Source organism: Grammomys surdaster, unplaced genomic scaffold, assembly GCF_004785775.1.
Source record: "Grammomys surdaster isolate TR1022 unplaced genomic scaffold, NIH_TR_1.0 172, whole genome shotgun sequence".
NCBI classification, from domain to species: domain Eukaryota; kingdom Metazoa; phylum Chordata; class Mammalia; order Rodentia; family Muridae; genus Grammomys; species Grammomys surdaster.
In genome coordinates, this window is record NW_021604620.1 from 4,837,051 (window position 1) to 4,850,290 (window position 13,240).

The window sequence follows — 13,240 nt, forward strand, 5'->3', positions numbered from 1 at the left end:
CCTCCCTCCCTCCCTCCCTCCCTCCCTCCCTCCCTCCCTTCGTCCCTTCCCTTTCTCCCTCTGCCTCTGTTGCATCTCTTTTCCCCTGCACCCACCCTCTACCTTCTTCATTCGGGCTTTAAAGCTTAGTTAGAAAGGAGGGAAACTGGATGAGACTAACAGGAAATTTGGAGCATCAGCATCCCTTGAGGTTGGGGCATAAATTACAGCGGTGAGCCGGCTCCAACCGCAGCCCCAACATCGGTCAAGATGAAGGTCAACTGACGAGACTTTGGCCCCCAAACTCTTTTGAGGTTCTTCTCGCCTTTCCCAGGTTTCCTTCCAGGCATCGGAAGCATCCTCCCTCCCACGCTCAGGGCACCTACCTTCCACCCCAGCAGTTCTTGGCTTTTGCACTGCAGCATAGAAAACCTGAATCCACCGAGAAGGAACCCTTGCCGGGATGAGGGAGGGAGATCTTGTTCCGAATTTCCCCCAAAGCAAAAACAATTAATACGGGGATTGCTGGCGTGTTTTTTTTTTTTTTAAAAAAAAAATACCTTTCCTTTTTATCTCGAAAACCAAACTGTTTAGCTATGAAGACATATTTCTAACCACGAATCGTTTTTGGGTTTTTGCCGATGTTTACTCTTCCGTTGCAGTTTAAGTAAGTGTTTTTGTTTATATCAAGAGCTGAAGACAAGCGAACTTGCGCGACTCAGCAGACGCCTCCACTCACCCCCAGCCACAGTTTCAGCCTCACGCGGGCGAACGGACGCCTGTGTCCCCGCTAAAGCGCGCAGGGCCCGGGTGGGGAGTGTAAACAAGCCGGCCGGGTACCCAGCCCTTGATCTTTATTTAAATGGAGGCTTGTTTATCGGTGTCATCCTAGGAGGATTAATTAGATACATCTCTTCACAATTTGGTGTCTGACACTCCATCTTAGGAATGCCTTATCACAAGGTGTTAATTGGGGCCACTCAGCCATTTACGTTTCTATTAAACACTGTGAGGGACTTTTCACAAGTACCGGATTCTTTTTACTGTACGGTGCAAAAATATACAAAACTTGAAATAGACTAGGGCCAGAGTCCTCTTTATCCCGGCGTGCGATTAGCATTTTCGGTTTTTTTTTTTTCTTTTCTTTTCTTGAGGACAGAAACAGCAGAGCATCCTTTGACACTCCGGATACCCAACCGCTGGACCAGTGCAGTAAGTTGGTACTGACTAGGTTGGGCCAACTATACGTCTTTCTCCCAAATCCGCTGCCCAAACACACATTAAAAAGCAAGTCTTTAGAGACTACACATACACACACCTGGAACTCCGAGAAAAGTCGGGGCAGCTTTGCCAAAGAAATGCGGAGCTAGTGCCCCCCACTTCCAAGTTCGTGGCGATCTCTGGCCCCAGAAGTTTGGAGGAAGGGAGAGACTGTCCACAACCCAGGTATATCTTCTGGCAACCTTAATTGGGCGCAGAAGGGGAGGAGGGCCCGACTGATTGCTTGCCTCCCCACAGCTAATCCTCTTAGCAGCTGCATTTCCGCGCTCCGCAGTTAAAATGACCCTCCCAGCTAGACCTTTACCCCAGGATGAGAAGGGGCTCCAAGGGCTTGCAAGCTGGGCTTTAAGCCGTCTGCAGATAGCCCGGCGGGACGTCTGGCAGGGGGCGGGGAGGGCCCTCTCCCCCTAACTGCTTGGTCTTCCGCACACCTAGGGTTCAGTGAGGGCCTGGGGTGCCCTTCACCGTCTGAGATGAACCTCTGTCCAGATGCTGTTTGCAGAGCTACAGTGTACCAGACAAATGGAAAACTTCTTTGTGACTGCCGCGCCTGAGTCCTGGAAGAAATTTAGCCGAGGGTAAGGCGAGCGAGGACAGCAGCTGCACCAGCCGCGGAAAACCGCAGATGGGTGCAAGAGGGTGAGCAAACATCGCGCCCCTGTGGTGCTTAAGGTACCCGGAACTCGTAGGCCCTCGAATGGCCACGGGGGTTCCCATGGAGCATACGTGGGTCTACGAACGGGTCGCCTAAAGCAAACCTAGGAAAAGAACTGAATGACTAAGGGCCAGGGGCGGAGGATAGGAAGCTAGGATTAAACCTGCAGAGCGCAATCTTGCATCTCCAGGGCAAACACTCCTTCCCCACCCCCACCCCCAGCCAACACCCATTGTCCACACTTCCTAGTGGGGCAAGGAAGTCGATCCGGTTCATCTTTGGAATTAGGGAGATAAACAGAAGCACTCCCTGACCACCACTCACGATCACAGTAGCTAGTTAAAAGATTCTAGAGTCGTCTATGGAGGGGGCAAGGTGAGAATGTGTGTGTGTGTGTGTGTGTGTGTGTGTGTGTGTGTGTATGTGTGTGTGTGTGTGACAGAGAGACAGAGAGAGAGAGAGAAGAAGGAGGGAGGGAGGGAGAGAGAGAGAGAGAGAGAGTGTTAGTTCACTCTGGAAAAGGGGCAGAAGGAAACAAAATTAAATAAAATCCATAGTACAGAAGACAGAGCTATACCCATTCCCTTATTGAACCACATTTATTAAAAATGACTTACGACTGTACATAAAAATTCAGAATCTCTAAAAAGCCTACAGGAACTGTGACGTCATATTGCATTTTTTTTCACGTTTACCGAAGGGGGAAGTGGGGATGAGCAAGGAAAGAGAATTAAGCAGGATTTTTTTTCCCCCATTAAGCATGGTAGGTAGAAGTGAGTACGGAGGCAGCTGAGTACTTAGCTAAGTAGACAGAATATCTCCAGGATATGAATCCCTCCTCTTAACCCTGAAGCTGTGTTTCAGAAAATTCTTTACAATGCCAAAGCACCAACTTTACATTATTTTTATCTGATACCTAGGCAGTTGAATTTGTACAATAGATTCCAGATTATTCTAAGGTGTCTAAACATACAATTGTACACTTAATTTCTCCCTTTCTTTCTGATCCTCCTGCCTTCTACAGGTCATCCCAGCCACACAGAGCCAGCCCTATTACAAATGGTTTATTCCAAAATTCTACAAGGAATTGCAGGCAGTGGATACAAGCTAGCCACTTGAACATTAGGGTTTTTTTTCCCCCCTCAACTCTCAGCCTCTTCAGCCCATGGCAGAAGATATATCTCTGTGAAGAGTCCACTGTTGGAACTCAAGGCCCAAGCCTTCTCTTTTTGAAGCAAAAATATTTTAACCCTCTGGGTTGCTGTTTGCTTAAAGATTTACGCATAGAAATGAGAGCCAAAGGGTTTTTTTTTTCCTGTCATGTTTTCTTGCTTTTGAAATTCATTTAATAGCACCAGCACTCACTCTTCATAGCCTGCTTTTTCTGAATGTTTCTCATTTCCTTTCCCATAAATGAATCCAGCACCTTGAATGACCTTTGAGTTTTAAAACACTCCTGAGTCCTCCGTTAGCTTTATTTTACAAAGAAAGAAACCAATGCTAGGTCTGGTTCAGTTAGTTACCTGCGGCCATGGCAAAGCTTTGGCACCTTCTCTCAGAGAATTGCACAAAACAGGATACATCAAAGGTGGAAGGCAAAAGTCTTTTTGGTAAACCTAGGCAAAGAGAACAACAAAACACCACCAGGTCCATCTGGGAAAGCGTTAGAGGTTAAAAGAATACTTCAGGGAGTTGTGTAAAAAGCATAATATGCCCCCATGCCTTTTGAGGTGTCTTTACTGTACTCCTCAGTGTTAATGTCCTCACACTTTATGGGGGGTGAATTTCCATTGCTGGAGGTGCTGGGAGACAGGCGCTTTCTCTTGCAAGCGCTGTTGTACACCCCGGAATCGTTGGAGTCTAGAGACTTGATGGAGGGGGGAGTCTCTATCCAGGAGGAGCTAATCTCTTCTTTGACTTTTTCCTTGGCAAGCTGATCTTCGGGGAAGACAGGTGGGCTCATTCTGGATGTCCATGGTAGTCCAGCTGCCATCTTCCTCTGATAAGCGCCTCGACCTCCCCACCCTGCCATCGCAGGGAAGGTCGGGTCAGGATAATACCCCAGGGCATGGGATGTCTGGAGGGGCAAGGACTTAATACCATACGGGAGCAAGGGACTGGAAGTGTATTCAGATTCATAGGAGCCGATGTCTAGCTTGTTGGTCACAGGTTGCTGGACAGGCGTGACAAGCCACCGCTGGGGAGGGTTGGCCACCTCTTCGCTCTGCTGGGGTGAGAGGAGGCCGTTGGTTTGTGGCACGGTTCTCTCACCGTTATAATATCGAGCTTGAGGCAAAGTGTTGACAAAGGGCTCCGGGAAGAAGTTTTGAACGCCGTACCGACCTCCAGGGACAATCTGATGGGATCTAGGAGAATCCGTGGGAGATGGAGTTAACCTGTCATTTTCTGATGCGGTGTACATGCTACAATACAAAGAGAGACACTTAAAAATAAAAAACAACCCTTATGATGTCCCCAAACACGCTGCCTCCCAGAAACCAGAGCCTTGTGCTGCCGACTGTCGTGACAAACGAGGAGAACAGGGTAGATTCCCCACTCCTTTAAGAAGACATTCCCTCCAGGGCTCAGATATTTCCTATGGGAAAGCAGGATCTGTGGCTATATCATTGTGTAGAAGGCTAGCCTTGTCAGCATGGACATAGGCCTGGGTTCTGTCTGCAGCTCTGCATAAATCAACAAGGTGGCAGAGGCCTGTAATCCCAGCACTGGGGAGGTGGAAGCTAGAGGTCAGAGGTGAAAGGTCATTGGAGCTACACAGCCAGTTTGAATTTGAGGCCAGCCTGAATCACATGAGACCCTGCCTCAAAATAAATAAATATGGAAAAATATACTGTACAAGTGCTCAAACAGAAGGACTAGAGCAACCCTCCCCTAATCAATGGGGCAGACAGAATACCGGCAGGCAGGCATCACAACTGTGTTTCAAGAACCAGGGCCGTGATAGTCAAGTATTGTGAAAAACACATCCTTTCCGGTTTTTTCTCTCATAACACCAAAGGAGAGGGAAAAATCTTCTAGTGTTGCTTTTTAAAAGTTGGACCAAGAACTGGAGGGTCAAGAACTGCTTTTGAGGAAAACTAGAGTTTGGTTGGAAGCACACACATCACCTGGCCGACAGCCACCCCACCGGTAACTCCAGCTCTAAGGGTTCTGACACCTCTGGCCTACTGATGCCCACATGCATGAGCACAGACTCACATAGAGACACAAATGTGCACAATTAAAAGTAAAAATAAAACCTTTAAAAAAAAAAATAGTTGAGCTGGAAGGTGATGGCACATGCCTTTGATCCCAGCTCTTGGAGGTAGGTGGATGTGAGTTTGAGGCCAGCCTGGTCTACAGAGAGAATTCCAGGACAGCCAGGGCTACCTGAAGAAACACTGACTCAAAATAAATAAATAAATAAAATAAATAGATTAATAAATAAATAAATAAGTAAATGTTGGATGAAATGTTTAAACCTTAAACATTCTTTAACAGAACCTGTTTTTTAAAAAATTTGAAGCAAGATTGTTCAAGGCCAATATATGCAAAACTAGGGCTGGGGCTATAGCTCAATGGTAGAGTGCTTGTCTTGCATGTACAAGGTCCTGAGTTCAATCCCCAGCACGTGTGTGTGTGTGTGTGTGTGTGTGTGTGTGTGTGTGTCTGTCTGTGTGTGTGTGTGTGTGTGTGTGTGTATGTGTGTGTTTCAGACAGGAAGATAGGTAAGAAAAAAAATCCCAAATATAAAATGTCATACTAAATATGTCCTCAGGGAAATGATGATTCACTTCCTGTTAAAGGTGACCCAGCGAATGGGCTTGAAGATGAAACTCAATTGACAGAATGATTGTGTAGCTCACACAAAGCCTGGGTGTGGCAGCCCGTGCTAGTGAGCTCAGTCAGGGCTAGGGGGACGGAAGGAAGAAGATCCTAAATTCAAGGTCACATCAACTCCACAGCAAGTTGCAGGCAGCCTGGAATAGACTCTTGTCTTTTAAAAGGAGATGACCATGCTGGGAGTGAAGGAAAGCAGCACTTACGAATCATAGTTGTCCCGGAAGCCTTTGGCGAAGGGGTTATGGTCAATCTTCAGCTGGGTAATCTAGACAGGAGAGGAGAATAGTAACTGAGAGCTTTATCTCACTAGACCTAGCCTGAGAAGGTCTCGTGGCTGGCGGGGCACTCACATCCGTGTTTTGGTAGGCAGTCACGGCGATGAACTGTGTCTCTGAGAAGGTGAAGGTCTGGGTCTTGGAAGGCTCATTCAAGTCCTCCACACCATCCTCTGTCACTTCCACGATGTGCAGTCGTGGTTGGTATTTGTGCAAAGACTGCAACACTATCATCTGGGGATGGGACAGAAAAGAGAGACTTTCTGAGGTCTAAGAAGCAGGTTTTACCAAACTGTACATTTTGAGACTTCTGCTTGCTCCTACTGACCACAGCTTACTTTCTTTTTTTGGGGGGGGGGGTGGTGGTTTTGTCTTTTAAGATTCTTTTAAAAATTGTAAGAACCTTGGGATTAACATTTTTGAAATTTAAAGTCCCAACTCTGAAATAGGAATGACAGAGCACATCTGTAATCGAAACATCTGAGACTGGGAGGTAGGAGGGTCAGTAGTTCAAGACCAGCCTGGGCTACATATACAAGACCCACTGCCCAAGATAAACAAACAAACAAACACCCAACCAAAACAAAAACAAGAGTGTCTGTGTATTTGATAAATAACTCTTTCCTTTTGGCTCCCCAAACCCCTCTAAATTTTGATGTTTCTATGCATAATAGTTAGAAAGTACAAGCGACAAAGGCAAATAAATAAATTTAAAAGTGAGCCAAGTCCCAACTGTAAATACTTAACTAAGCACACTGACAAACGAATGAGCTGTCCAAGAGGCCCCAGCCAGAAGACACCAGCTCTTCCAGTCTCCCTACCTGTGTGTTGTTGTTGTTAGCGCCTTTGTTATTGGTGAGTTTTAACTTCCCAAAGGAAATCTCCTGCCTCATCCAGTGGGAGCCAGTGTTAGGAGATTCTGGGTGAACGTACATCTTATTGCCTACAAGGAAAATGAAAGGAACCATAAGCAAATGAAAGGCCATCACACAGACAGGTTGGTGAGGATGTCTGTTAGCTGGGCTTGGATTTGCAGCAGCAGCCTCCTCCTGGGGAACTCTGCTGGCCGAAATCAGTGGATCCCAGCGGGACTCCAGTCACTCCCTCCTGGGCCAGGGTGCTTCCAGCCTTCCTTAATCAAGGCATTCCAATCAGCAGCCTCTCCAAACTTAAAAACAGAGCCAAGAGGAGAGGAGATGGCTCTTGATTCTTGGTCTGAGGCCTTAAGCTGGAGGGGAAGTGCCTCACTGAATACTTAACTTTTATAGATTAAGTTAAAGGTGACCTGGGCTTTCTCAAGAGAATTCTATAATGCCAGGAACATTTACCAGGAACTTTTCCCGAACCCAGAACTTCATTTGGTTATTCATTTCTCAAACATAGCCTCATAGGGTCAAGGTAAAGGTTTGATACATAATGAGAAACAAGAAAAATGACGGAGCAAATTTCTCCCCGTCAGCAGAAGACAGTTCATGCTAACATCTCCAGGCCCCAGGTTGAGGGGACATGCTTGATTTAAATGCAGCTGGTCCAGCACTGGGGCTCCGATCTCTTCCCGACCTAGGCCTCCTCTCTCCTCACCCTGCATGTTATTGTCAGCTTTGCCGCAGGTGACCCACTTGCCCCCCTGGAAGCGCCAGTGGTTAGGGTCGGCCAGAACCACTTCCACGAACACATTGTAGTGGGCGGTGGGATTGAGTCCGTTTATGTTGAAGCTCAAGAAAGGAAACATGCGCCTGTGCAAAGAACAGAATCAGAGGAAATGATTTAAGTAGGGACGTGCAAGAGTGGCTCTGGTCCTCCTAGACACACTAGGAGTCTGGAATACACAGCAAACAAACAAAAATGGCTACTACGGCCTGAAACTAAGAAAATGGTTTTAAATTGCCAGGTTTTTTTTTTTTTTTGGAACAGCCTCCAAATCAATATTTTCCCTAATTCACATTTTCCAAGACATCCATTTACACAATAGGGTCTTGCAGGTTCCTACTGGTTTTCTTTCTGAAAATCTGAAAATTATTTTTTAAAGGCACAGGTAACTGAAACATTAGGCCAGCACGCGCCCGCTTGTACACACACACACACACACACACACACACACACACACACACAGAGTCTTCTTTGAGTCCCTGTCTGCCAATATTCACTCTTTGATTCCTCAAGAAATAGCTGTTGGCAGTTCGAAGGTGTGCCAGAACTTTCTGGTCCCTTCCCTGCAAGCAGACCCTCTCTCCTCCAAACATCTGGCTCCAGAAACTGTCTAACTACCCGCTAGCTCAAACCCGACTTCTTTCTGCTCTTCTCACAGAAGTGTCCCACCAAGCCAAGGAGCTTTAAACAGCCGCATTTCAAACACTTGTGCGCAGGCCGCGGCCGGCTCCAGCCAGCCCTTTTTCCCTCCATCCAGCCCACAAATAGCATGCTGCAAACCCAGAAGCCAGCGGGTCACGTAGATCCGCCCTCAAGGGTCCATTCCCAAATTTCCATCTCTGCCTCCCCCTCCTCCTCCCAGTCAATCCTGATGAGGGGAGAGTAACGTGGGCTCAGAGCCCAAGCCACAGGTGTGCGTTAGGAATGGACAGGGAGACGACTTTGGAAATACGATGTCCCCTTTTACAACGCACATTTAAACTCTCTTTAAGCAGAGCGCACAGTGAACCGACAACCCGGCTTCAGGGGCCCCTCCACCCTGCACTCACCTGCCCTGTTTGGTGATGATCATCTCAGTTTGGTGCCGGTGGAATTTGAGCCATAGGGGCCGGTTGCACAGGTAGACATGGGCACGGAAGCCGGAGCCAGGCACCCCTAGGCCCCCCAATCCTCCGCAAGACCCGGCCGCTGAGGTTCCAGCGTATGGCCCGTAGAGCGGAGAGCCCTGGCCGTAGGAATAGGCGCCAGGACCGCCGGCCCCGCCGCCGCTGGTTGCCCCGGCGCTCCCCGAGCCTGCGGCGGGGCCGAACTGCGCCCTCGCGGGCGGGCACACGGCGGCGGGGAATCCACCGGGGGGCAGCATGGAGCCGTAGGGGTAGCGCGCGCCATTGGACGCGGGGTACACGGATCCGTGGGCCGTTCCGGCCGCCGCCGGGTACTGGAAGAGCGAGCAGGGCGCGGCGAGCTCGGAGCCCTGCGGTCCCGGCGACGGGAGATAGTAGCGCTCGGAGCTCAGGCTGTCCATGGAGTAGCGCGCAGTGGCCGCGGCAGTGGCGGCGGAGGGCAGCTCCTCCTCCGCGCACGGAGAGCCCTTGCGGCCGTCCGGGGGCCCGGGCTTGGCCACCGCCGAGGTGCTACCGAAAGTGTCCCCGGTGTCCGCGTCACTGAGCATGGCCGCGGGAGCCCCCGCGCCGGCGCCTGCGGGTTCTGTGCTCCCCGCCTGGCACGGGAGACTGCCCGGAAACTTCTTGGACGCTTTGTCTAAGTCCAGCCTCTGGGGCGAGGGGGCAGCACCGGGGAGGAGGCTGACGATCCCTCCACCTCCCCCTCCCCCTCCTCCCCCTCCTCCTCCTCCTCCCACTCCTCCTCCTCCTCCTCCTCCTCCGCGAGCACTCTCTAGCGAGTAGAAGTGTGCGCCCGGCAGGTTCACGGAGCTCACCAGGAGCTGCTCTCCCAACTGCATGCTTTAGCGAATCGCAGACGGCAGCCGGCTGCCTCCTCGCCTCCCGCGCCCTGGCTATAAATGCCGGCTGGGGGAGCCAGCGCCCTCTTCCGAAGGGAAGGTAACGTCCCCTTCCTCCCTCGCCTGGGCTACCCACCTGCGGACCTGCGGAGCGGCTTCAGCGCGCGCCCCAATCCAGCGTCCTTTCCACAAGGGAACAAACCCCGGGTTGTAGGTGTCCCTTTCCTTCCTTCCTTCCTTCCTTCCTTCCTTCCTTCCTTCCTTCCTTCTTTTCTTCCTTGTCTAACCACAGGACCCCTACACTCACACCAAGGAAAAAGATGACTTAGCTCTGATTTCCCATTTAGCAACCAGCCTTTTCCTTTCGGCTGCCTCTGCCAAACCCTAGGCCTACTTGACCGCTTGGAAACTTGTGAGCTGTGGTTGGCTGCTTATATATGTGCGGCCAGGGAGGGGCTTCGCAGCCCCATGGCTAGGGGACTTTGCTATTGGCTGTTAGAGATGACACTAATTCAATTAAGTATTTATTAATTGGATCAGGTCGCCCGTGAGTTTCTTTTTCTCTTGGCCTTTTTGGCTGTTATTGCTGATTTGGTGTTTCTTTAAGTGTCTTTGAGGGACCTATATCCCACCGAGAATCAATCCTGGTGTCCACGGTGTCTATATGGTGCTGGAGAAACGGGTTTGAAGTCTGAGAACATGTCATAGGAGTCATTCCTGAGCTCGGGTCTAGTTTGTCAGGTCCTAGAGGCCCGTGCAGGCGTCTTTACAAGCTCCCTGCTCGCAGGAAGGCGCAGGTCCCCAGGGGTGCAAATCTGGGGCAGGGTTGAAGAGCGACCCAAAGTGTCTGCGCACACCCTCTTTCTGACTTCCTGGCCTTCAACACACAGGAACCGCTTTCTTTCTTTCTTTCTTTCTTTCTTTCTTTCTTTCTTTATTTATTTATTTATTTATTTATTTATTTATTTATTTATTTATTTTTTCTGTTCCATCTTTTTACGTAAAGAGCTGGTGGAGAGAAACCTCGCATTTGCTTTTGGGATTCCAGAGAAGGCGAAAGTATTCCGCGTCTGAATCAGAAACCCCTGCTTCTAGCCTCTGAAGTGGGCTGCTGACCGAAAGAGCCAAGCACTCAATATTACAATCGCGCTAAGAAACCGGCTTCCTGGAGGCCGTCACTTTCATTGCTTATAATTTAAACAAAATTCCCTCTGCTCCATTTTCCTGAACCATGGATGTTTCCTATCTCCCCCAATCCCTGCTTTCGCCAACATCTTTGGTGGGGACTGACACTAAGACACAAAGGTTCCCTAGCAGCTGTGCAGTTAAGATTCCCTGCGCCTCTCTGCGGCACAATACAGAAGGCAGAATAATTAGTGAAATAATCAGTTTGATATTGAATTAAGCTCCTTTGCTCCAGCTGCCTGTTTTTCCCCCCTGCGTTTCCGCAAACAGTCAAGGACGGGGCCGTCATATTTTATTGTTTTATTATTACAGAAGGAGAGCACGTTTCGTTGAAGATGAGAAGCCAGAACATTCTCCTCTAATAAGCAATTACGGACGCCTGCAGTAGTCGCTCCAGGAGCGCATTTTCCGGTCGAGATGTGGGGACTCTGCTTCTCCCAACCGAACGCGATCACACGGGAAACTTTTGCCTAGAACAGATGAGGTGGCCGCGGGATTTGCTAAGCGCTCAGGCGCCAGCAGTAGAACCGCGCGAAGCTTTCCAACCTGGGTCCAAACCCCCGCGAAGCACGAAGATGGGCACGCCCGAGTTAGGGAGTGGAGGGGTCCTTCACGGACTCGGCTGCTGTGTGGGATTTTGATAAGATAGTGTAGTAGGTCTTGGGCGCTCGCAAAGCTTTTCAAGTGGTTTTTAACAACAACCTTGTCAATTTTGGTCAGAGAATTCGGGCTGACATTCTGCGCGCTCAGCTCTGAGATCCCAGAATTCGGGCTCAGGCTCTGGCATGGCAGGCTGCTCAGGTTACCTTACTATTTTTATTTTGTTTTGATGCAAAGAAGCCTTAGGGATTAATTTTTATTCCCCTCAAAGAGTGCGAGATAGTCAACGTGAAGATTCCACAAGGGGGATGCGAGTTCCAAGAAAAGGGCCTCATTGAGCTGGCGACTCAGCCCGAAGTCTTCGTTAGCCTTGTCCTGAGCTGCAGGATGTCTGAGGGAAAAGTAGGTGAGAGACTGAATCTCACGTTATCTGCAGATAGGGTGACTGACAGAAGTTATATGTCAGTTTTGCATAGCCAGAAGTACACAGTTACACAGCCAGAAGTACGGTCCCTTCAAAATACTTTGAAGAGACCGAGGAAACCCTGGCGTGGCACAGTGCCACCACAGGCAACGGGCACCGTTCAGACCCACTCTGGCGCAAGTAACTCAGACCAGCTGTCCCCCTAACCACATCAGAACTGGGTCCATTCCCTCCTATCACTAGAGCAAGCTCATGAAGGAAGGCACACAGGTTCATTTCTAGTGCCATCAAATTATTAACTCGGTATAATTCAATTTGTCTAATTAGGATTTGAAAGGGTTCCTTGGACCCCACCTTAGTAAATATACTTTTATCTAATTTCTGACGCAATTTACAGATGGAGAAATAAAGAGAAATCCATAAGAATCAAAACAAGAGCGCTAGGAAACTCTTTTGGGACCTGGGAAATTTTGAGATGTGGGGAATTTATTAATATTAACATTATTGTTACTATATATTAGTATAACTGTCAATCACATGATGATTTCCCCTTTAAAATGGTGAAAAGCACCGTTTCAACTAAAGATATTTTTCCTAGCTTCATGGAGACAAAAAAAATAAATATTTCCATGTGAATTAACTTATATTTTATTACTATTACCTATGGATTACATTAGTCCCAAGCGCTGGAGTACCGTGGAGGACAAATCTACGATTTTCTACTTGGGATGGGCTTTTTTGTTTGTTTGTTTTCCTGGCTCAGTAATACTTATAGAGAAAGAGAGGTAAAAGTGAGTGTTTTCTTGTGTCTCAGCCACACTTTAAAATCCAAGAGCTCTTTTTCCAGAAGTCAGAAGAGAAAACAAAACAAAGCAAACGCACATGTCAGGCAGCACCTCACTCAGCCTGGGTGAACAAATAGCAGGACCTTCCGCTCTGTTTGCTGTTTGATTTCAATGACACCCCAAGCTTCATGAAATCCAAATGAGACATTTATTGAAAGGTGCCTGGTTTTCTGTGGCTTAACGGACAGTGATATGTTGAACAAAAACATCAACAGTGGGGAGGAGATCCCTGGCAGTACCAGACCCCAGTGGTGGCTGGCTTAACTCAAATACCTCACTCTGTAGCCTGAGATGGAACAAGCAGGAACCTCTGGAGGCTGAAGGAAGCCAAGACCAAGCCTAGGGTGTGAGCATATTAAAGACCTCATACTTGGCCCAAACAATACCAACCTTGTACCACCAGATCATATCTTAGTGATGACACCAACTTGGCCTTGTGGTCTCTAGTCTTTTTTTCTCCTTATAGGTAACCCATAGCAATGCTTGAATTTGTTAATAGTAAAACTAAGAGGCTTTGGGGAACCATAGCCATGTAATGTA

The 13,240-nt window shown here is 48.6% G+C and overlaps 1 protein-coding gene across 2 annotated transcripts; it reads right to left on the bottom strand.

The window, feature by feature from the left end:
- Positions 1-2,495: 2,495 nt before the first annotated feature.
- Eomes (eomesodermin) lies at positions 2,496-10,035 on the bottom strand. 2 transcript variants are annotated; one of them, XM_028767336.1, is made up of 6 exons: positions 8,733-10,035; positions 7,615-7,769; positions 6,855-6,976; positions 6,109-6,267; positions 5,962-6,023; positions 2,496-4,281 (listed from the first exon to the last, which is right to left on the bottom strand). In XM_028767336.1, the coding sequence occupies exons 1-6, from the start codon at positions 9,644-9,646 to the stop codon at positions 3,600-3,602; spliced, it is 2,094 nt and encodes a 697-aa protein (XP_028623169.1). In that variant the 5' UTR covers positions 9,647-10,035; the 3' UTR covers positions 2,496-3,599. The 2 variants fall into 2 exon arrangements, with proteins under 2 accessions (XP_028623169.1, XP_028623168.1); XM_028767335.1 differs by having other exon boundaries at positions 2,496-4,338.
- Positions 10,036-13,240: the final 3,205 nt, after the last annotated feature.